The 24,165-nt window shown below is 51.2% G+C and overlaps 1 protein-coding gene across 1 annotated transcript; it reads right to left on the reverse strand.

The window, feature by feature from the left end:
• Positions 1 to 6,897: 6,897 nt before the first annotated feature.
• On the reverse strand, positions 6,898 to 24,159 carry RRM1 (ribonucleotide reductase catalytic subunit M1). Its single transcript, XM_089667572.1, has 8 exons — positions 24,125 to 24,159; positions 13,131 to 13,280; positions 12,813 to 13,034; positions 12,660 to 12,736; positions 10,321 to 10,456; positions 9,892 to 9,987; positions 9,631 to 9,819; positions 6,898 to 7,277 (listed from the first exon to the last, which is right to left on the reverse strand). Exons 2-8 carry the CDS (start codon positions 13,242 to 13,244, stop codon positions 7,077 to 7,079), a joined length of 1,035 nt encoding a protein of 344 aa, XP_089523698.1. The 5' UTR covers positions 13,245 to 13,280; positions 24,125 to 24,159; the 3' UTR covers positions 6,898 to 7,076.
• Positions 24,160 to 24,165: the final 6 nt, after the last annotated feature.

The following is a 24,165-nucleotide window of genomic DNA, read 5'->3' on the forward strand; positions in this document are numbered from 1 at the left end:
TATTTTTACAAAGCTGGATCTTCGAGGAGCCTATAACTTGGTCCGTATCCGTGAAGGGGATGAGTGGAAGACAGCCTTTCGCACCCGATTTGGGCACTTCAAGTACCTGGTTATGCCGTTCGGGTTGTGCAATGCCCCAGGGACTTTCCAGCACTTCGTGAATGATACCTTCAAGGACTATCTGGATATCTTTGTGATTATCTATCTTGATGACATCCTAATCTTCTCCCGTCCTTAGAAACACATCGAGGTCACGTCAAGAGCGTGCTGGAGCGGCTCCGCCACCACAGACTGTATGCCAAGGTGGAGAAATGCTGCTTCGAGCAAGATAGTATCCAGTTTTTAGGATTGATCATCTCCACCTCGGGGATTGCCATGGATCCCCAGAAGATCTCCGCAATTCTGGAGTAGCCAGTCCCCGCAGACAAAAAGGGGGGGTTCAGCAGTTCATCGGATTCGCAAATTTTTACAGAAAATTCATCAAGAATTTCTCGAGCCTGGTCTCTCCCATCACTCAGCTTACCAGATCGGGGTTATGCTTTCATTGGACACCAGAAGCGCAGACGGCCTTTGAGACCCTGAAAAAGTTATTTACGGCAGCTCCTATCTTGAGTCACCCGGATGCATCCCTGCCATACATCCTGGAGGTAGACGCATCCGAAAATGCAGTGGGTGCTATCCTGTCACAAAGAAGTGGCATAAAAGAGCTCATGCATCCAGTAGCCTTTTTCTCCAGGAAGCTCACCCCTGCAGAGAGAAAACTATGATATTGGGGATCGAGAACTCCTGACAATCAAGGCCGCATTAGAAGAATGGAGATGCCTACTGGAAGGAGCCCTGCACCCAGCCTTGATTTACACCGACCACAAGAACTTGGGAGTACTTAAGGACAGCCAAGCGCCTCAGACCACGACAAACCAGATGGGCGCTGTTTTTCTCGAGGTTCTCCTTCCACATAACTCACCGGCCTGGCTCCAAAAAAACACTAAACCCGACGCTTTGTCACGTATGTTCGAAGGGCCCAAGGAAACTCCGAAACCTGATACCATCTTACCAGCGGGTAACTTCCTGCTACTGCAATCAGAGCTCCTGTCCAAGCTACAAGCAAGCATCTGTGGGGGCTCCCAAACCATCCGGAATCCCAGTACAAAACCGAGGATTATTATGGAAAGGGGAACAGATTGTAGTTCCTGAGGGAGCCCGAACTCTGGTCTTGGGCTACTGTCACGACCATCCACTGGCAGGGCACTTTGGAATCAGCAAAACCCTGGAGCTGACCCAGCGCACATTTTGGTGGCCAAGGACTGTGAAACTTATGTCAAAACCTTTGCCATCTGTAACAGGATTAAGCCTACACGGAGTAAAGCCTGGGGGCTCCTCCGACAGACTGGAGTATGGTGGCTGTAGATTTCATTGTAGAACTGCCACCTTCTCAAAACCACACAGCAATATTCGTGGTGGTTGACCGCTTATCCAAGATGGCTCATTTTTTACCGCTCAGGAATACCCCATCGGCTCCGGAGACCGCGCAACTCGTCATCAAGGAAGTAGTAAGGCTTCACAGAGTGCCTAGAAACAGTATCAGATCGGGGAGTCCAGTTCACGTCAAAATTCTGGAGATCCTTGTGTGAAATGCTGGAAATCAAGCTGTTCTCCTCGGCATACCACCCGCAGACGGAGCGGACCAACCAGACGTTGGAGCAGTACCTCAGGTGCTATACCTCTTTCCTTCAAGACGATTGGTTGGCACTGTCATGGAAATTTTGTATTGTTGGTCGAACTTTAAATGTGTCATATATTCGTGTTATTCATATGTCTCTCGTGTGGCTTAATTAAAGCTCTGAAGGCTGCAATTGGGCCATGCGCATGTACAATGTATGTATTACAGTACTCAGCTTGGTAATGGATGAGATGGCAGATCTGCGCTTATAGACCGGCGTGTATACCACCACGGCATTCCATGCGAATGCTGCTGTCAGTAGACCGTGGGCCTGTATCCACATATCAGCAGCATGGTACCACGTGGGCTTCATAACGCAATGCGCAAGCGGTGTGAACTCCGTGTGTAGGCTTATGCATATCTTACAACCCATTACTAATCTGAACTGTATCTGGATGGATGTGTTTTAATAAAGATCGTATCGGGCCCATCCAGGTACAGACTGATATTTTTAGGGAGTGCTTGTGCAGAGAATTTTGCATACCAATAGAAGCTAGTAGGACAGGAAATATGACCTCAGATGGCTCATAGGGGGGAAGGGGAGGAAGTCTGCTGACCTCAGAAGACTCATGGGGGAGGACCAGTGATAGATAATAGCAAAGGCTATGCTCCAATTGGAATGTACATCCTCTGTATAGGCAATCCCCATTGCATTGTTCGGTGGGAGGGGATTGACTTTATTCATGTGGGGGGCATGTGTGTATTTTTAATAAAACAGAGAGCTGGGTCTAAAATCAGCCCTTATGTGGATTGCAACCAGCCTTAGAGTGTCGTGTGATCATTCTAGGGTAACGGAGCTCCAATCACCCACAAATTCAACAGAACCAAAGTATTTGGATGGGCAGGAATCGTGTAGTTTAGCTGCAGTCGTGGTAAGCGAGATTCGCACAGCTTTATGGGGGATTTCTGCGCATCCAACTGCGAGTACTCACGGTAAGGAGAAATTCGTTAAAGCGAATTTCCAAGACAGCACTCCTACCTCTAGCGGAGTTCGCCTATAATAATGCAACTCATTCCGCCAACAAAACAATCACCATTCTACGCCAACTATGGGTTCCATCCCACTTTCCTTCCGGATCTAATCCCAGAAAACTCCGTACCGGCAGCTCAAGATACCGTAAATTTTTCTTCTTCCAACAATAAATTGCTACAGGAAGCAGTAACGAAGGCCCAGGAGGATAACGAGAAAGCATTCGATAAGAGGAGAAAGGGGGAATTGATTATACACCCAGGAGACCAGGTTTGGTTAGCAACAACCAACCTGAAGATGGCTTGCCCATCGAAGAAGCTGGCTCCTAAGTTCATAGGCCCTTTTCCCGTAAAACAGATCAACGAGGTAGCTTTTGAATTGGCTTTCCAGATACATCCAGTATTCCACGTATCCCTGTTGAAACCTGCAACCCCAGATCCCTTCCCAGATCGAGACCCCCCCGGTAGCCTTGGACATTAATGGAGAAGAAGAGTTCGAGGTGTAGGCAATTTTGGATTGCAGGAGGGGAGGCCAGGTACAATACCTGATTAAATGGGAAGGCTATGGCTTGGAGGAAAATTCATGGGAACCAGTCCAGAACGTCCATGCTCCCAGGTTAGATTCGAGAATTTCATCACAACCACCCTCAAAGGAGAGATCAGTTGGGGGAGGGCAATGTCAGGGATCCCGGCCGCTCAGAAGTGCGCGCATGCGCAGATCGCCGACTCATACTAGCCGGCGAGCGCTGGGACTAGGGCAATCATGGCGGCGATCGCCTGTTGCCCAATGTGAGCACAGGGAGGCCTATTTAAACCAGCCCTGTGCATCTCAAAAAAAAAAATCGCCTTATGGCAGTGTTTCTCAACTCCAGTCCTCATGGACCCCCAACAGGTCATGTTTTCAGGATTTCCCTCAGATGAAACAGCTGTGGTAATTACTAAGGCAGTGAAACTGATCAAATCACCTGTGCAAAATAATGGAAATCCTGAAAACATGACCTGTTGGGGGTCCATGAGGACTGGAGTTGAGAAACACTGCCTTATGGTCTTGTTCCCTGTATGCCGTGTTCCTGTATGCCGTGTTCCCTGTTCCTGTATGCCGTGTTCCCTGTTCCTGTATGCCGTTGTAGCAGGAGAGATTAATCCTGTCTCATGGCTGTGATCTGCTGACTGGCCTCTCCTGTGTAACCTGACACTTGCCCTGACACAGACAAAGCAGTGAGGGATTTCAGCCCCCCCTTTCTCCTCTCAGACTGTAAGAGAGAGAGCCAATTATGAGAGCCATTAAAGGAGCCAATGACAAGGGCTCTTTCAAGCAGGAAGTGCAGCTGCAAAGCATTGTGGACGATGGAGTTTTGAACAGAAACGGCCTTATAGGCCAATATGGAGATAGAATTAAAAAAGAACCACGAAAGCCATCATGCTTAGAGAGAGCAGAGTGAAGGGGCCATCTTGGGTTTTCTCCGGAGGGAGAGGGAGATTGCATGTGGCAGGAGAGAGATTGGACCTGGCAAAGAAGTGCTGATGGGCAGTGCACTGCATGTTTGGTGATCTGCATCAGACAAAGGAACATCCAAACTGAGAGAAGTGGTCTACAGTACAGTGCCTACGCTGACAGTGTGAAGTGCTCATCCTGAGGTGACCAGAGGAACCTGTCATTTCCAGGACGATCGTTTGGGCCTTTGTCACAGGATCTGGTGAGAAGGATTTCTCCCACTGTCAGATGACAGGAACATTGCACACATACAGAGACATCATACCTTGCTCATATTCACCAGGCACTGGGTTGTGTAGATGGCCCTGCTGAACAGACACCGTGTTCACTTTGCTATACAAATACTGCCACAGGATTACAATTACACTTTAAGTGTTTAAGGAGTTTAAGTGCACCAACGAAAGTGTCTCGCTGAAGATCCCAACATTCATCCAGTTACAAAGAGACTGAAGTTACTGGTGCCATACGAGCACGCGCATGCGTAGTCAGGCCTCTATATTGCATGGTGTGTGAGGGAATAGCTTTACCTTGAAAGTAGCTATTAAGCATCAGTTGGGTAGTGTTTTCCTATTGGGGTCATGGTGTCGGGGTTAGAAGGGAGAAGTCTGACACAACAGAGAGTCATTCTTCTGCTCTCCTCCTGCTTGGACATCATGGGGCCAAATTTATGAAGAGGAGTTAAATCCACTTTGGGGTTGCCATTTAAGTGTTTGCCTCTGCTCTTGGGGTTATTCATGGTTGGAATCCCCTGAAAGCAGCCCGAGTGTAAAAGTGAGTTATATTGCTTTCCGTCACAGTATTTGTTGTTCTCTTGATTCTCCTAACATATACCTGTTGTTAATGTTTATTATTTCCCATAGAGGTCTACAGTAAAGCTGATCTCTGTGTTTTATTATAAAGTGTGTGCTTTTCATTGGTCCTTGCACTTACACTATTGCCAGGGGTGTCAGTGTGGGCTGAGACAGTTCTTGGGGTTGAAAGGAAGAGTGGCGGAGTGAACAAACTTAAGCAGCCCCTTCGGGGGTACCGCTACATGTGGGGGCTCGTCTGGCACCAGTAACTTCAGTCTCTTTGTAACTGGATGAATGTTGGGATCTTCAGCGAGCCACTTTCGTTGGTGCACTTAAACTCCTTAAACACTTAAAGTGTAATTGTAATCCTGTGGCAGTATTTGTATAGCAAAGTGAACACGGTGTCTGTTCAGCAGGGCCATCTACACAACCCAGTGCCTGGTGAATATGAGCAAGGTATGATGTCTCTGTATGTGTGCAATGTTCCTGTCATCTGACAGTGGGAGAAATCCCTCTCACCAGATCCTGTGACAAAGGCCCAAACGATCGTCTTGGAAATGACAGGTTCCTCTGGTCACCTCACGATGAGCACTTCACACTGTCAGTGTAGGCACTGTACTGTAGACCACTTCTCTCAGTTTGGATGTTCCTTTGTCTGATGCAGATCACCAAACATGCAGTGCACTGCCCATCAGCACTTCTTTGCCAGGTCCAATCTCTCTCCTGCCACATGCAATCCCCCTCTCCCTCCGGAGAAAACCCAAGATGGCCCCTTCACTCTGCTCTCTCTAAGCATGATGGCTTTCGTGGTTCTTTTTTAATTCTATCTCCATATTGGCCTATAAGGCCGTTTCTGTTCAAAACTCCATCGTCCACAATGCTTTGCAGCTGCACTTCCTGCTTGAAAGAGCCCTTGTCATTGGCTCCTTTAATGGCTCTCATAATTGGCTCTCTCTCTCTTACAGTCTGAGAGGAGAAAGGGGGGGCTGAAATCCCTCACTGCTTTGTCTGTGTCAGGGCAAGTGTCAGGTTACACAGGAGAGGCCAGTCAGCAGATCACAGCCATGAGACAGGATTAATCTCTCCTGCTACACCGTGTTCCTGTATGCCGTGTTCCCTGTTCCTGTATGCCGTGTTCCCTGTTCCTGTATGCCGTGTTCCCTGTTCCTGTATGCCGTGTTCCCTGTTCCTGTATGCCGTGTTCCTGATTGTCTTGTTCCCTGTTCCTGATTGTCTTGTTCCTGACCCAGCCTGATCCTGATACAGTTGCCCTCTCCAGTCCTGACCCTTGGCTCATGCTGACCATTCTCTGCCTGCTCCCAGTGCCTGACCTCATGTTGCTGACCCCGGCTTGTGACCTGACTATACTTTGCCTACCGATCTGTACCGTCTGCTCCGCTTTTACCAACCCGGCCTGTCTGCCCTCACTATACCTCTTCACATCTGGCTCCTACCTGCTCTACGCCATTGGCGGCGGCCATTACTACAGCTGGTGTTACTCGGGGGTCGCAACCTGGTCTCAGGCTACTTCAAGTCCATCCCCACCACCAGGGGCTCTGGTGAACCAGCAGACTGAGGCTTAGACTCCGCGCCCTGAGGGACTCCGGCCAGTGGGCCACTAGAGGCTACCGTCGGTCGGCGCGTGACAGTATTGTTGAGGGGGGTGGGGTGACCCCAGGTGAGGCAGCCACCCCTCCCCCCATCCAGTATGTTCTCTGAGGTGGGTTGGGCAGTCACCCCTCCCCCATACAGTATGTTCTGGGGGGGAATTTGGGAGGGCTGACCCCGGGTGAGAGCCACCCCTCCCCCCCCCCATACAGTGTTTCTTGGGGGGGGATTTGAGAGGGGTGACCCCAGGTGAGCCAGCCACCCCTCCCCCCATACAGCACTCAGAATGAAGAATTCCCGGAGGCAGTAGAAAGTTTTGTAGAAAACAAATTTATTAATTTCTAGTGATTGGTAACGGTGAGTGCGGAGCGATTCCTGCGATCCCCTCCCCCACACAGGCCCCGCCCAGAGACTACAATGTGCGTATACCAGCGGTCACCAGAGGGCGACACACGTCAGGTAGAAGTGTCCAGTACCTGGGGGGTCCGCCCCCCTATGACCCGCACATCAGGCACTCGTCCCGGTTCTCCAGAGAGCACACCATGGCCGCCTTGTTCCGCTCTCTCTCCTCGCTCTCTATGGTGTCTATGGTGGTTGGCTCCGCCTTCTCCTTCAGCTTCTCCTTGTTCAGGGTGAACTGGATGGGATTGGCTGCCGGTCGGGTCCGCAGATAGTACATGCCAGTCTTCAGTCCCTGGGGGGAGGGAAAGACTTGTCAGGTACTGGTGACATGAACCCGTGTTCCCCGCCAATCAGTGTGATCAGACAGGACGCCGGCCATGTGACTGAATGGTTTTATCTCAGCAGTCAGTAAGGAAGTGGTGTCCCACACAAGATGCCACACCCACATGAAGGGAAGGAGGAGGGGTTTCTGCATTTATATTTAGAAATAATTAATCTATAAATCCATCACATTTACCATTTGCAGCCAGTAGGAAACTCTATGACTGACTGCAGACCTCAACACCAGGAGCTCAGATTACACACACAGCTGAACCCACCTCCTATTAGAAACAATGCCATCTACAGCAGCAATTCACTGCAAAGCAAGAGGAGAGTCATGGGGGGGGGAATGAGCAGCAAGAGGAGAGAGCCATCGGGGGGGGAAGAGCAGCAAGAGGAGAGAGCCATCGGGGGGGAAGAGCAGCAAGAGGAGAGAGCCATCGGGGGGGAAGAGCAGCAAGAGGAGAGAGCCATCGGGGGGGGAAGAGCAGCAAGAGGAGAGAGCCATCGGGGGGGGAAGAGCAGCGAGAGGAGAGAGCCATCACGAGGAAGAGCAGCGAGAGGAGAGAGCCATCACGGAGAAGAGCAGCGAGAGGAGAGTCATCACGGAGAAGAGCAGCGAGAGGAGAGTCATCACGGAGAAGAGCAGCGAGAGGAGAGTCATCACGGAGAAGAGCAGCGAGAGGAGAGTCATCACGGAGAAGAGCAGCGAGAGGAGAGTCATCACGGAGAAGAGCAGCGAGAGGAGAGTCATCACGGAGAAGAGCAGCGAGAGGAGAGTCATCACGGAGAAGAGCAGCGAGAGGAGAGACATCACGGAGAAGAGCAAGAGGAGAGTCATCACGGAGAAGAGCAAGAGGAGAGTCACCACGGAGAAGAGCAAGAGGAGAGTCACCACGGAGAAGAGCAAGAGGAGAGTCACCACGAAGAAGAGCAAGAGGAGAGTCACCACGGAGAAGAGCAAGAGGAGAGTCACCACGGAGAAGAGCAAGAGGAGAGTCACCACGGAGAAGAGCAAGAGGAGAGTCACCACGGAGAAGAGCAAGAGGAGAGTCACCACGGAGAAGAGCAAGAGGAGAGTCACCACGGAGAAGAGCAAGAGGAGAGTCACCACGGAGAAGAGCAAGAGGAGAGACATCACGGAGAAGAGCAAGAGGAGAGACATCACGGAGAAGAGCAAGAGGAGAGTCATCACGGAGAAGAGCAAGAGGAGAGTCATCACGGAGAAGAGCAAGAGGAGAGTCATCACGGAGAAGAGCAAGAGGAGAGTCATCACGGAGAAGAGCAAGAGGAGAGTCATCACGGAGAAGAGCAAGAGGAGAGTCATCACGGAGAAGAGCAAGAGGAGAGTCATCACGGAGAAGAGCAAGAGGAGAGTCATCACGGAGAAGAGCAAGAGGAGAGACATCACGGAGAAGAGCAAGAGGAGAGACATCACGGAGAAGAGCAAGAGGAGAGACATCACAGAGAAGAGCAAGAGGAGAGACATCATGGAGAAGAGCAAGAGGAGAGACATCGGGGGGGGGGAGGAATGAGCAGCAAGAGGAGAGTCACGGGGGGGGGGGGGGGGGGGGGGTTGGGGGTGTCCGATACTGGGGTTGGAAGTGGCTAGTGGCCCGCAAGTCCTCTGTGTTGATGGGGGTGCATAGCTTGTTGAGGAGAAGGGGGATCAGAGGGGCAACAATGCTGCAAAGACAGAAGCAATAATGTCGTCAGCCCAACACAGGAAAATGTGGCAGAATCTACAGGTACAAACCTACACATGGAGATGACGGATCTCCTGGACTATATGGGAAGTTATGTATCCTGCGCACAGTTGTATACATGGAGATGACGGATCTCCTGGACTATATGGGAAGTTATGTATCCTGCGCACAGTTGTATACATGGAGATGACGGATCTCCTGGACTATATGGGAAGTTATGTATCCTGCGCACAGTTGTATACATGGAGATGACGGATCTCCTGGACGATATGGGAAGTTATGTATCCTGCGCACAGTTCTACACACGGAGATGACGGATCTCCTGGACGATATGGGAAGTTCTGGATCCTGCGCACAGTTGTATACATGGAGATGACGGATCTCCTGGACTATATGGGAAGTTATGTATCCTGCGCACAGTTGTATACATGGAGATGACGGATCTCCTGGACTATATGGGAAGTTATGTATCCTGCGCACAGTTCTACACACGGAGACGACGGATCTCCTGGACGATATGGGAAGTTATGTATCCTGCGCACAGTTGTATACATGGAGATGACGGATCTCCTGGACGATATGGGAAGTTATGTATCCTGTGCACAGTCCTACACGTACCTGCTTCCAGCCATAGAAGTGCATACTGGTCAGCTTGCCGTAGTTCGGCTCGGCCACGTGGATGTTGAGCGACTGACTCTGGTCGATGAAGGCTCCTCTGTCGGCAGCCATCTTAATGATGGTTTTCTGAGAGATCTCCCACACAGTCTTATAGAGTTCCTTCAGATCAGCCGAGATTTCCGGAATACTCTGCAGAGGGAAGATCGGTCAGCGATCTGTGGGATAGTCTGCTCCCAGCACAGAGATTCCTATAGACAATACCTGTATGGAGCCATTGCAGGCGATGATCTGGTTCTTCATATCCTCGTTCCACAGGCCACGCTCCGTTAGGTCTTTCAGCAGGTGGGGGTTCACCACCTAAGTGAGGGGAGCAGAGTATGAGGGCGTGCGTGACACCACGGGGGGGACCCCACGCGAGGGCGTGCGTGACACCACGGGGGGGACCCCACGCGAGGGCGTGCGTGACACCACGGGGGGGACCCCACGCGAGGGCGTGCGTGACACCACGGGGGGGACCCCACGCGAGGGCGTGCGTGACACCACGGGGGGGACCCCACGCGAGGGCGTGCGTGACACCACGGGGGGGACCCCACGCGAGGGCGTGCGTGACACCACGGGGGGGACCCCATGCGAGGGCGTGCGTGACACCACAGGGGGACCCACGGATTGGATTACAAAAGCCCCCCTTACCTGAAACTCCCCAGACAGGACTCTGCGGGTGTAGATGTTGCTGGTGTACGGCTCAATGGATTCGTTGTTCCCCAGGATCTGTGCGGTGGATGCGGTTGGCATCGGAGCAACCAGCAAACTGTTCCTAACACCGTGCCTGCAAGAGGAAGATGAGTCAGCCGAGGCCGAGATACAAAGGGGTCACCTACCCCCCACACCGTCCCATAAATCAGAGAGAGGATACAGCGGGGTCACCTACCCCCCACACCGTCCCATAAATCAGAGGGAGGATACAGCGGGGTCACCTACCCCCCACACCGTCCCATAAATCAGAGAAAGGATACAGCGGGGTCACCTACCTCCCACACCGTCCCATAAATCAGAGAAATGAGGATACAGCGGGGTCACCTACCCCCCACACCGTCCCATAAATCAGAGAAATGAGGATACAGCGGGGTCACCTACCCCCCACACCGTCCCATAAATCAGAGAAATGAGGATACAGCGGGGTCACCTACCCCCCACACCGTCCCATAAATCAGAGAAATGAGGATACAGCGGGGTCACCTACCCCCCACACCGTCCCATAAATCAGAGAAAGGATACAGCGGGGTCACCTACCCCCCACACCGTCCCATAAATCAGAGAAATGAGGATACAGCGGGGTCACCTACCCCCCACACCGTCCCATAAATCAGAGAAATGAGGATACAGCGGGGTCACCTACCCCCCACACCGTCCCATAAATCAGAGAAAGGATACAGCGGGGTCACCTACCCCCCACACCGTCCCTTAAAGCAGAGAAAGGATACAGCGGGGTCACCTACCCCCCACACTTAACATCTTCAAGGCAAGGTATAGGTCTACTTCAAAGGTCATGTGTCCATTCTTTCTCCACACAGAGCCACCAGACGGTCCATACTCTCCACACACAGCCATCAGACGGTCCATACTCTCCACACACAGCCATCAGACGGTCCATACTCTCCACACACAGCCATCAGACGGTCCATACTCTCCACACAGAGCCACCAGACGGTCCATACTCTCCACACAGAGCCACCAGACGGTCCATACTCTCCACACAGAGCCACCAGACGGTCCATACTCTCTACAGAGCCATCAGATGGTCCATACCCTCTACACACAGAGCCATCAGATGGTCCATACTCTCTACACACAGAGCCACCAGACGGTCCATACTCTCTACACAGCCATCAGATGGTCCATACTCTCTACACAGCCATCAGATGGTCCATACCCTCTACACACAGAGCCACCAGACGGTCCATACTCTCTACACAGCCATCAGACGGTCCATACTCTCTACACAGCCATCAGACGGTCCATACTCTCTACACAGCCATCAGACGGTCCATACTCTCTACACAGCCATCAGATGGTCCATACTCTCTACACAGCCATCAGATGGTCCATACTCTCTACACAGCCATCAGATGGTCCATACCCTCTACACACAGAGCCACCAGACGGTCCATACTCTCTACACAGCCATCAGACGGTCCATACTCTCTACACAGCCATCAGACGGTCCATACTCTCTACACAGCCATCAGACGGTCCATACTCTCTACACAGCCATCAGATGGTCCATACTCTCTACACAGCCATCAGATGGTCCATACTCTCTACACAGCCATCAGATGGTCCATACCCTCTACACACAGAGCCATCAGATGGTCCATACTCTCTACACACAGAGCCACCAGACGGTCCATACTCTCTACACAGCCATCAGATGGTCCATACTCTCTACACAGCCATCAGATGGTCCATACCCTCTACACACAGAGCCACCAGACGGTCCATACTCTCTACACAGCCATCAGACGGTCCATACTCTCTACACAGCCATCAGACGGTCCATACTCTCTACACAGCCATCAGATGGTCCATACTCTCTACACAGCCATCAGATGGTCCATACTCTCTACACAGCCATCAGATGGTCCATACTCTCTACACAGCCATCAGATGGTCCATACTCTCTACACAGCCATCAGATGGTCCATACTCTCTACACAGCCATCAGATGGTCCATACCCTCTACACACAGAGCCATCAGATGGTCCATACTCTCTACACACAGAGCCACCAGACGGTCCATACTCTCTACACAGCCATCAGATGGTCCATACTCTCTACACAGCCATCAGATGGTCCATACTCTCTACACAGCCATCAGATGGTCCATACTCTCTACAGACATAGCTGCACCAACTTATTTTATTGCCTGTTGGCTGCACGGATACAAAAACAGCCATTTATTTTTCATTGGGGCAGTTAATGAAAGCAATCCCTGGTGTGCTCCATCCTCAGGGAGGGATCTGGGGACTTACTTGGCAATCTTCTCCCTCAGAGGCGCCCAGTCCCAGAGCTCGGTGGGGGTGACATTCCACATATCCGGCTGCAGGATCTGCGAAGAGAGGAGACATTGAGCCATCATAGGAAGAGTCAGGAAGGTCCTCAACCCTGAAGACACGGCATCTTACCCCTTTACTGATGGGGCTCCCCTCGTAGGTGTCATAGGGCCCGTGCTCCTTGGCCAGCTCACAGCTGGACTCCAGTGCAGCATGATAAATTGTCTCAAAGATCTGTTTGTTCAGTAGTTGGGCTTCAGGGCTCTCGAATGGGTACCGCATGAGGATGAAAGCATCTGCCAAACCTTGGACTCCAATTCCTATAGGACGGTGCCTCTTGTTGGAGTATTCCGCCTGGGATCAGAGAGAAGATAGGACACTGAATACAGAGAACCAGTGGCTGGACTGCAGGGGCAGGAGGCCGGACTGCAGGGGTGGGGGGGCGCTTACCTCGGGAATTGGGTAGAAGTTAATGTTGATGATCTTGTTCAGGTTCTTGACTATGACCTTGGTGACATCTGCCAGTTTCTTAAAATCATACGTGCGATCCGATGTCACATACATGTTTAGGGCGATGGAGGCCAGATTACACACAGCCACCTGAAAACCACAGAAGGAGGTTACAGAGCACAGGCTCCCAATGACAGATAAATACCACAGAACATGTCCTGAACCAGTACACATGGACATCGGATCCAGTCTGAGGGATACAAGTGTAGGGCTGGCCACATTCCACCAGTCACAACTGTTCCCGAGAGAGGAGGCATCCTAGTCACATCTTCCATCCATTACCACAGAGGAGGTATCCTAGTCACCTCTTCCATGGCCCGGGTCTACCATCCTCCATCCATTACCACAGAGGAGGTATTCTAGTCACCTCTTCCATGGCCCGGGTCTACCATCTTCCATCCATTACCACAGAGGAGGTATTCTAGTCACCTCTTCCATGGCCCGGGTCTACCATCTTCCATCCATTACCACAGAGGAGGTATTCTAGTCACCTCTTCCATGGCCCGGGTCTACCATCCTCCATCCATTACCACAGAGGAGGTATTCTAGTCACCTCTTCCATGGTCTGGGTCTGCCATCTTCCATCCATTACCACAGAGGTGGTATCCTAGTCACCTCTTCCATGGCCCGGGTCTGCCATCTTCCATCCATTACCACAGAGGAGGTATTCTAGTCACCTCTTCCATGGTCCGGGTCTGCCATCTTCCATCCATTACCACAGAGGAGGTATTCTAGTCACCTCTTCCATGGTCCTGGTCTGCCATCTTCCATCCATTACCACAGAGGTGGTATCCTAGTCACCTCTTCCATGGCCCGGGTCTGCCATCTTCCATCCATTACCACAGAGGAGGTATTCTAGTCACCTCTTCCATGGTCTGGGTCTGCCATCTTCCATCCATTACCACAGAGGAGGTATTCTAGTCACCTCTTCCATGGTCTGGGTCTGCCATCTTCCATCCATTACCACAGAGGAGGTATTCTAGTCACCTCTTCCATGGCCCGGGTCTACCATCTTCCATCCATTACCACAGAGGAGGTATTCTAGTCACCTCTTCCATGGTCCGGGTCTGCCATCTTCCATCCATTACCACAGAGGAGGTATTCTAGTCACCTCTTCCATGGTCCTGGTCTGCCATCTTCCATCCATTACCACAGAGGAGGTATTCTAGTCACCTCTTCCATGGCCCGGGTCTGCCATCTTCCATCCATTACCACAGAGGTGGTATTCTAGTCACCTCTTCCATGGTCTGGGTCTGCCATCTTCCATCCATTACCACAGAGGAGGTATTCTAGTCACCTCTTCCATGGCCCGGGTCTGCCATCTTCCATCCATTACCACAGAGGTGGTATTCTAGTCACCTCTTCCATGGTCTGGGTCTGCCATCTTCCATCCATTACCACAGAGGTATTCTAGTCACCTCTTCCATGGTCCTGGTCTGCCATCTTCCATCCATTACCACAGAGGAGGTATTCTAGTCACCTCTTCCATGGTCCTGGTCTGCCATCTTCCATCCATTACCACAGAGGAGGTATTCTAGTCACCTCTTCCATGGTCCGGGTCTGCCATCTTCCATCCATTACCACAGAGGAGGTATTCTAGTCACCTCTTCCATGGTCTGGGTCTGCCATCTTCCATCCATTACCAGAGGTATTCTAGTCACCTCTTCCATGGTCTGGGTCTGCCATCTTCCATCCATTACCACAGAGGAGGTATTCTAGTCACCTCTTCCATGGTCTGGGTCTGCCATCTTCCATCCATTACCACAGAGGAGGTATTCTAGTCACCTCTTCCATGGTCTGGGTCTGCCATCTTCCATCCATTACCACAGAGGAGGTATTCTAGTCACCTCTTCCATGGTCTGGGTCTGCCATCTTCCATCCATTACCACAGAGGAGGTATTCTAGTCACCTCTTCCATGGTCTGGGTCTGCCATCTTCCATCCATTACCACAGAGGAGGTATTCTAGTCACCTCTTCCATGGTCCTGGTCTGCCATCTTCCATCCATTACCACAGAGGAGGTATTCTAGTCACCTCTTCCATGGTCTGGGTCTGCCATCTTCCATCCATTACCACAGAGGAGGTATTCTAGTCACCTCTTCCATGGTCCGGGTCTACCATCTTCCATCCATTACCACAGAGGAGGTATTCTAGTCACCTCTTCCATGGTCTGGGTCTGCCATCTTCCATCCATTACCACAGAGGAGGTATTCTAGTCACCTCTTCCATGGTCCTGGTCTGCCATCTTCCATCCATTACCACAGAGGAGGTATTCTAGTCAGCTCTTCCATGGTCCTGGTCTGCCATCTTCCATCCATTACCACAGAGGAGGTATTCTAGTCACCTCTTCCATGGTCCTGGTCTGCCATCTTCCATCCATTACCACAGAGGTATTCTAGTCACCTCTTCCATGGCCCGGGTCTGCCATCTTCCATCCATTACCACAGAGGAGGTATTCTAGTCACCTCTTCCATGGTCCTGGTCTGCCATCTTCCATCCATTACCACAGAGGAGGTATTCTAGTCACCTCTTCCATGGTCCTGGTCTGCCATCTTCCATCCATTACCACAGAGGAGGTATTCTAGTCACCTCTTCCATGGTCCTGGTCTGCCATCTTCCATCCATTACCACAGAGGAGGTATTCTAGTCACCTCTTCCATGGCCCGGGTCTGCCATCTTCCATCCATTACCACAGAGGAGGTATTCTAGTCACCTCTTCCATGGTCCTGGTCTGCCATCTTCCATCCATTACCACAGAGGAGGTATCCTAGTCACCTCTTCCATGGCCCGGGTCTGCCATCTTCCATCCATTACCACAGAGGAGGTATTCTAGTCACCTCTTCCATGGTCTGGGTCTGCCATCTTCCATCCATTACCACAGAGGAGGTATTCTAGTCACCTCTTCCATGGCCCGGGTCTACCATCTTCCATCCATTACCACAGAGGAGGTATTCTAGTCACCTCTTCCATGGTCCGGGTCTGCCATCTTCCATCCATTACCACAGAGGAGGTATTCTAGTCACCTCTTCCATGGTCCTGGTCTGCCATCTTCCATCCATTACCACAGAGGAGGTATTCTAGTCACCTCTTCCATGGCCCGGGTCTGCCATCTTCCATCCATTACCACAGAGGTGGTATTCTAGTCACCTCTTCCATGGTCTGGGTCTGCCATCTTCCATCCATTACCACAGAGGAGGTATTCTAGTCACCTCTTCCATGGTCCTGGTCTGCCATCTTCCATCCATTACCACAGAGGTATTCTAGTCACCTCTTCCATGGTCCTGGTCTGCCATCTTCCATCCATTACCACAGAGGAGGTATTCTAGTCACCTCTTCCATGGTCCTGGTCTGCCATCTTCCATCCATTACCACAGAGGAGGTATTCTAGTCACCTCTTCCATGGTCCTGGTCTGCCATCTTCCATCCATTACCACAGAGGTATTCTAGTCACCTCTTCCATGGCCCGGGTCTGCCATCTTCCATCCATTACCACAGAGGAGGTATTCTAGTCACCTCTTCCATGGTCTGGGTCTGCCATCTTCCATCCATTACCAGAGGTATTCTAGTCACCTCTTCCATGGTCTGGGTCTGCCATCTTCCATCCATTACCACAGAGGAGGTATTCTAGTCACCTCTTCCATGGTCCTGGTCTGCCATCTTCCATCCATTACCACAGAGGAGGTATTCTAGTCACCTCTTCCATGGTCCGGGTCTACCATCTTCCATCCATTACCACAGAGGAGGTATTCTAGTCACCTCTTCCATGGTCTGGGTCTGCCATCTTCCATCCATTACCACAGAGGAGGTATTCTAGTCACCTCTTCCATGGTCCTGGTCTGCCATCTTCCATCCATTACCACAGAGGAGGTATTCTAGTCAGCTCTTCCATGGTCCTGGTCTGCCATCTTCCATCCATTACCACAGAGGAGGTATTCTAGTCACCTCTTCCATGGTCCTGGTCTGCCATCTTCCATCCATTACCACAGAGGTATTCTAGTCACCTCTTCCATGGCCCGGGTCTGCCATCTTCCATCCATTACCACAGAGGAGGTATTCTAGTCACCTCTTCCATGGTCCTGGTCTGCCATCTTCCATCCATTACCACAGAGGAGGTATTCTAGTCACCTCTTCCATGGTCCTGGTCTGCCATCTTCCATCCATTACCACAGAGGAGGTATTCTAGTCACCTCTTCCATGGTCCTGGTCTGCCATCTTCCATCCATTACCACAGAGGAGGTATTCTAGTCACCTCTTCCATGGCCCGGGTCTGCCATCTTCCATCCATTACCACAGAGGAGGTATTCTAGTCACCTCTTCCATGGTCCTGGTCTGCCATCTTCCATCCATTACCACAGAGGAGGTATCCTAGTCACCTCTTCCATGGCCCGGGTCTGCCATCTTCCATCCATTACCACAGAGGAGGTATTCTAGTCACCTCTTCCATGGTCTGGGTCTGCCATCTTCCATCCATTACCACAGAGGAGGTATTCTAGTCACCTCTTCCATGGCCCGGGTCTACCATCTTCCATCCATTACCACAGAGGAGGTATTCTAGTCACCTCTTCCATGGTCCGGGTCTGCCATCTTCCATCCATTACCACAGAGGAGGTATTCTAGTCACCTCTTCCATGGTCCTGGTCTGCCATCTTCCATCCATTACCACAGAGGAGGTATTCTAGTCACCTCTTCCATGGCCCGGGTCTGCCATCTTCCATCCATTACCACAGAGGTGGTATTCTAGTCACCTCTTCCATGGTCTGGGTCTGCCATCTTCCATCCATTACCACAGAGGAGGTATTCTAGTCACCTCTTCCATGGTCCTGGTCTGCCATCTTCCATCCATTACCACAGAGGTATTCTAGTCACCTCTTCCATGGTCCTGGTCTGCCATCTTCCATCCATTACCACAGAGGAGGTATTCTAGTCACCTCTTCCATGGTCCTGGTCTGCCATCTTCCATCCATTACCACAGAGGAGGTATTCTAGTCACCTCTTCCATGGTCCTGGTCTGCCATCTTCCATCCATTACCACAGAGGAGGTATTCTAGTCACCTCTTCCATGGCCCGGGTCTGCCATCTTCCATCCATTACCACAGAGGAGGTATTCTAGTCACCTCTTCCATGGTCTGGGTCTGCCATCTTCCATCCATTACCAGAGGTATTCTAGTCACCTCTTCCATGGTCTGGGTCTGCCATCTTCCATCCATTACCACAGAGGAGGTATTCTAGTCACCTCTTCCATGGTCTGGGTCTGCCATCTTCCATCCATTACCACAGAGGAGGTATTCTAGTCACCTCTTCCATGGTCTGGGTCTGCCATCTTCCATCCATTACCACAGAGGAGGTATTCTAGTCACCTCTTCCATGGTCCTGGTCTGCCATCTTCCATCCATTACCACAGAGGAGGTATTCTAGTCACCTCTTCCATGGTCTGGGTCTGCCATCTTCCATCCATTACCACAGAGGAGGTATTCTAGTCACCTCTTCCATGGTCCTGGTCTGCCATCTTCCATCCATTACCACAGAGGAGGTATTCTAGTCACCTCTTCCATGGTCTGGGTCTGCCATCTTCCATCCATTACCACAGAGGAGGTATTCTAGTCACCTCTTCCATGGTCTGGGTCTGCCATCTTCCATCCATTACCACAGAGGAGGTATTCTAGTCACCTCTTCCATGGTCTGGGTCTGCCATCTTCCATCCATTACCACAGAGGAGGTATTCTAGTCACCTCTTCCATGGTCCTGGTCTGCCATCTTCCATCCATTACCACAGAGGAGGTATTCTAGTCACCTCTTCCATGGTCTGGGTCTGCCATCTTCCATCCATTACCACAGAGGAGGTATTCTAGTCAGCTCTTCCATGGTCCTGGTCTGCCATCTTCCATCCATTACCACAGAGGAGGTATTCTAGTCACCTCTTCCATGGTCTGGGTCTGCCATCTTCCATCCATTACCACAGAGGAGGTATTCTAGTCACCTCTTCCATGGGTCCTGGTCTGCCATCTTCCATCCATTACCACAGAGGAGGTATTCTAGTCACCTCTTCCATGGCCCGGGTCTGCCATCTTCCATCCATTACCACAGAGGAGGTATTCTAGTCAGCTCTTCCATGGTCCTGGTCTGCCATCTTCCATCCATTACCACAGAGGAGGTATTCTAGTCACCTCTTCCATGGTCCTGGTCTGCCATCTTCCATCCATTACCACAGAGGTATTCTAGTCACCTCTTCCATGGTCCGGGTCTGCCATCTTCCATCCATTACCACAGAGGAGGTATTCTAGTCACCTCTTCCATGGTCCGGGTCTGCCATCTTCCATCCATTACCACAGAGGTATTCTAGTCACCTCTTCCATGGTCCGGGTCTAACCATCTTCCATCCATTACCACAGAGGAGGTATTCTAGTCACCTCTTCCATGGTCCGGGTCTACCATCTTCCATCCATTACCACAGAGGAGGTATTCTAGTCACCTCTTCCATGGTCTGGGTCTGCCATCTTCCATCCATTACCACAGAGGAGGTATTCTAGTCACCTCTTCCATGGTCCTGGTCTGCCATCTTCCATCCATTACCACAGAGGAGGTATTCTAGTCAGCTCTTCCATGGTCCTGGTCTGCCATCTTCCATCCATTACCACAGAGGAGGTATTCTAGTCACCTCTTCCATGGTCCTGGTCTGCCATCTTCCATCCATTACCACAGAGGTATTCTAGTCACCTCTTCCATGGCCCGGGTCTGCCATCTTCCATCCATTACCACAGAGGAGGTATTCTAGTCACCTCTTCCATGGTCCTGGTCTGCCATCTTCCATCCATTACCACAGAGGAGGTATTCTAGTCACCTCTTCCATGGTCCGGGTCTGCCATCTTCCATCCATTACCACAGAGGAGGTATCCTAGTCACCTCTTCCATGGCCCGGGTCTGCCATCTTCCATCCATTACCACAGAGGTATTCTAGTCACCTCTTCCATGGTCTGGGTCTGCCATCTTCCATCCATTACCACAGAGGTATTCTAGTCACCTCTTCCATGGTCTGGGTCTGCCATCTTCCATCCATTACCACAGAGGAGGTATTCTAGTCACCTCTTCCATGGTCCTGGTCTGCCATCTTCCATCCATTACCACAGAGGAGGTATTCTAGTCACCTCTTCCATGGTCCGGGTCTGCCATCTTCCATCCATTACCACAGAGGAGGTATTCTAGTCACCTCTTCCATGGTCCTGGTCTGCCATCTTCCATCCATTACCACAGAGGTATTCTAGTCACCTCTTCCATGGTCCGGGTCTACCATCTTCCATCCATTACCACAGAGGAGGTATTCTAGTCACCTCTTCCATGGCCCGGGTCTGCCATCTTCCATCCATTACCACAGAGGAGGTATTCTAGTCACCTCTTCCATGGTCCTGGTCTGCCATCTTCCATCCATTACCACAGAGGTGGTATTCTAGTCACCTCTTCCATGGCCCGGGTCTGCCATCTTCCATCCATTACCACAGAGGAGGTATTCTAGTCACCTCTTCCATGGTCCGGGTCTACCATCTTCCATCCATTACCACAGAGGTATTCTAGTCACCTCTTCCATGGTCCGGGTCTGCCATCTTCCATCCATTACCACAGAGGAGGTATTCTAGTCACCTCTTCCATGGTCCGGGTCTACCATCTTCCATCCATTACCACAGAGGAGGTATTCTAGTCACCTCTTCCATGGTCTGGGTCTGCCATCTTCCATCCATTACCACAGAGGTATTCTAGTCACCTCTTCCATGGTCCTGGTCTGCCATCTTCCATCCATTACCACAGAGGAGGTATTCTAGTCACCTCTTCCATGGTCCGGGTCTGCCATCTTCCATCCATTACCACAGAGGAGGTATTCTAGTCACCTCTTCCATGGTCCTGGTCTGCCATCTTCCATCCATTACCACAGAGGAGGTATTCTAGTCAGCTCTTCCATGGTCCTGGTCTGCCATCTTCCATCCATTACCACAGAGGAGGTATTCTAGTCACCTCTTCCATGGTCCTGGTCTGCCATCTTCCATCCATTACCACAGAGGAGGTATTCTAGTCACCTCTTCCATGGTCCGGGTCTACCATCTTCCATCCATTACCACAGAGGAGGTATTCTAGTCACCTCTTCCATGGTCCTGGTCTGCCATCTTCCATCCATTACCACAGAGGAGGTATTCTAGTCACCTCTTCCATGGTCCGGGTCTGCCATCTTCCATCCATTACCACAGAGGAGGTATTCTAGTCACCTCTTCCATGGTCCGGGTCTACCATCTTCCATCCATTACCACAGAGGAGGTATTCTAGTCACCTCTTCCATGGTCCGGGTCTGCCATCTTCCATCCATTACCACAGAGGAGGTATTCTAGTCACCTCTTCCATGGTCCTGGTCTGCCATCTTCCATCCATTACCACAGAGGAGGTATTCTAGTCACCTCTTCCATGGCCCGGGTCTGCCATCTTCCATCCATTACCACAGAGGAGGTATTCTAGTCACCTCTTCCATGGTCCTGGTCTGCCATCTTCCATCCATTACCACAGAGGTATTCTAGTCACCTCTTCCATGGTCCGGGTCTGCCATCTTCCATCCATTACCACAGAGGAGGTATTCTAGTCACCTCTTCCATGGTCCGGGTCTGCCATCTTCCATCCATTACCACAGAGGAGGTATTCTAGTCACCTCTTCCATGGTCCGGGTCTGCCATCTTCCATCCATTACCACAGAGGAGGTATTCTAGTCACCTCTTCCATGGTCCGGGTCTGCCATCTTCCATCCATTACCACAGAGGAGGTATTCTAGTCACCTCTTCCATGGTCCGGGTCTGCCATCTTCCATCCATTACCACAGAGGAGGTATTCTAGTCACCTCTTCCATGGTCCGGGTCTGCCATCTTCCATCCATTACCACAGAGGAGGTATTCTAGTCACCTCTTCCATGGCCCGGGTCTGCCATCTTCCATCCATTACCACAGAGGAGGTATCCTAGTCACCTCTTCCATGGTCCTGGGTCTGCCATCTTCCATCCATTACCACAGAGGAGGTATTCTAGTCACCTCTTCCATGGCCCGGGTCTGCCATCTTCCATGATACAGCTTTGTCAGACTCTTCAATGTGACATTTTGAGGCGTGCTGGATGTCTGCCTCAGCCTGTGGCACATGTTGGTTCCTTCCTCTGATCCCTACAGGACACAGCAGAGGATGGACTTACAGCACGCAGTGGGATAGACAGGCAACCAACACTCCTGAAAGTGTGGAATGCCGACAAGCAAGATGGAGGCAGCAGGACTGGACCAGAGTGAAGGTGGGAGACACGGGTCACCACAGAGAACACACTACGTCTGCCAGGAGCTGGTGTTCCCATTTGTGTAAAGACTCCAGAGGTGATCCTCAGAAATACATTTCACATTTGTCTGCAATGGAGCCTTCACCATCCCCCCCATGTACAAGTGATCTACAGGTAAGAGATGACCTCCCCACTACGACCAATCCACCCTGGTATGGTACCTACCTCCTTGTCACTGGTGTACTCCACCACCTCCGTACACAGATCACCTACCATGACCAATCCACCCTGGTATGGTACCTACCACCTCCGTACACAGATCACCTACCATGAACAATCCACCCTGGTATGGTACCTACTGTCATGATTGCAGCGTCAGACCCCAGACCTTCTCACCAAACTCGTGACCAAAGGACTAGCCAATCTAAAACCACGCTGTCACATGCGCAACAATGCCACACCCAGCTGCACAACGACTTTCCAGCTAATTGGACACTATCGATGTACCGGCAACCTGAGCGATTGTTATTCCGCAATTAACCCTTCACACTGCCACCGCCTCCTTTTTGTAGAGAGAGAGGAAACTCGGCGATATCAGCTAAAAACACTAGAATGGTTGAGGTAATCGTCTGTAGAACCGGGCCTGCTGTGACCGTATTATACAGAGGGAAGGTACTTGCCAAAGTACTGGGTTAGCAGATCCAAGTTTCAGAGCAAAAGGGCACGGGTCTCCCCAGGTGGTACTGATGTTAAAATGGGAGACGTCTTCAACTCTTAGGCCTGACAGCCTGTTTTGTAGTCCCCAGCAGGGGGCGTCTCTGAAGTCAAGGAGCAATACCCCGCTTAGGGTGTGGAGATATGGGCGGATACCTCAACTAGAGCCAAAATCTCCCATAACTCATATTTGCCCATAACTTTCCATCTGCACAAGTGACATTCCACCCGCGGGTAGATTATTATGCCGACACGTCTGAGGATTGATTAGATATGAATTATGAAATTATACACTGAACGGTTCACGAGATCTATTTTTTTTGCTTTCCTATGTATCCGAGACAAGGCGAGTGACCCCTCAAACTGTTCGCCTGCTCATCGCCCATCGATATGCCTGGTTTTTATGCAAGTCTCTCATATTCCAAGATATGAGACATAAGGGAAACATTGATTTTAACAAAGGTTATCTGATTCTGTCACCTTCGCTGAGTTAGGTTTATTAGGTTGGAATCTCTGAACTCCGGGGAAAGCTTGCCTGATCTCTTCCGAGGAGTTACATTGCACAGCTAGGCCCCGGCTCAGAGAGGTGTTCTATAGCTCCGGGCTCCCTGCTGGCTCTAGCCTGCCAGTGACCCACAACCAGATGTCACCGTGGCTGAACCGAGGAAGGGGGAGAATGAGGGACAACATGGAGATTCGTAACAAAATGGCGGACTGCGTCAGTCTCTGGTGCGCACGTTTGCGACACCTACCTCCTCCGTACACAGATGACCTACCATGAACAATCCACCCTGGTATGGTACCTACCTCCTCGTCACTGGTGTACACCACCTCAGTACACAGATCACCTACCATGAACAATCCACCCTGGTATGGCACCTACCTCCTCCGTACACAGATCACCTACCATGAACAATCCACCCTGGTATGGTACCTACCTCCTCGTCACTGGTGTGCTCCACCACCTCGGTGCACAGAT

This window comes from Staurois parvus, unplaced genomic scaffold (assembly GCF_062004578.1).
Source record: "Staurois parvus isolate SC_StPar_1 unplaced genomic scaffold, SC_StPar_1.0 ptg003380l, whole genome shotgun sequence".
NCBI lineage: Eukaryota > Metazoa > Chordata > Amphibia > Anura > Ranidae > Staurois > Staurois parvus.

Excerpts from the sequence above, each read along its gene's own strand:
- RRM1 (XM_089667572.1), bottom strand. The coding sequence starts at position 13,244 with ATGTATGTGACATCGGATCGCACGTATGATTTTAAGAAACTGGCAGAT. Across the intron at positions 13,035-13,130 it reads ACTTCTACCCAATTCCCGAG|GCGGAATACTCCAACAAGAG; the intron begins GTAAGCGCCCCC and ends CTCTGATCCCAG. Across the intron at positions 10,457-12,659 it reads CTGAGGGAGAAGATTGCCAA|GCACGGTGTTAGGAACAGTT; the intron begins GTAAGTCCCCAG and ends TTCCTCTTGCAG.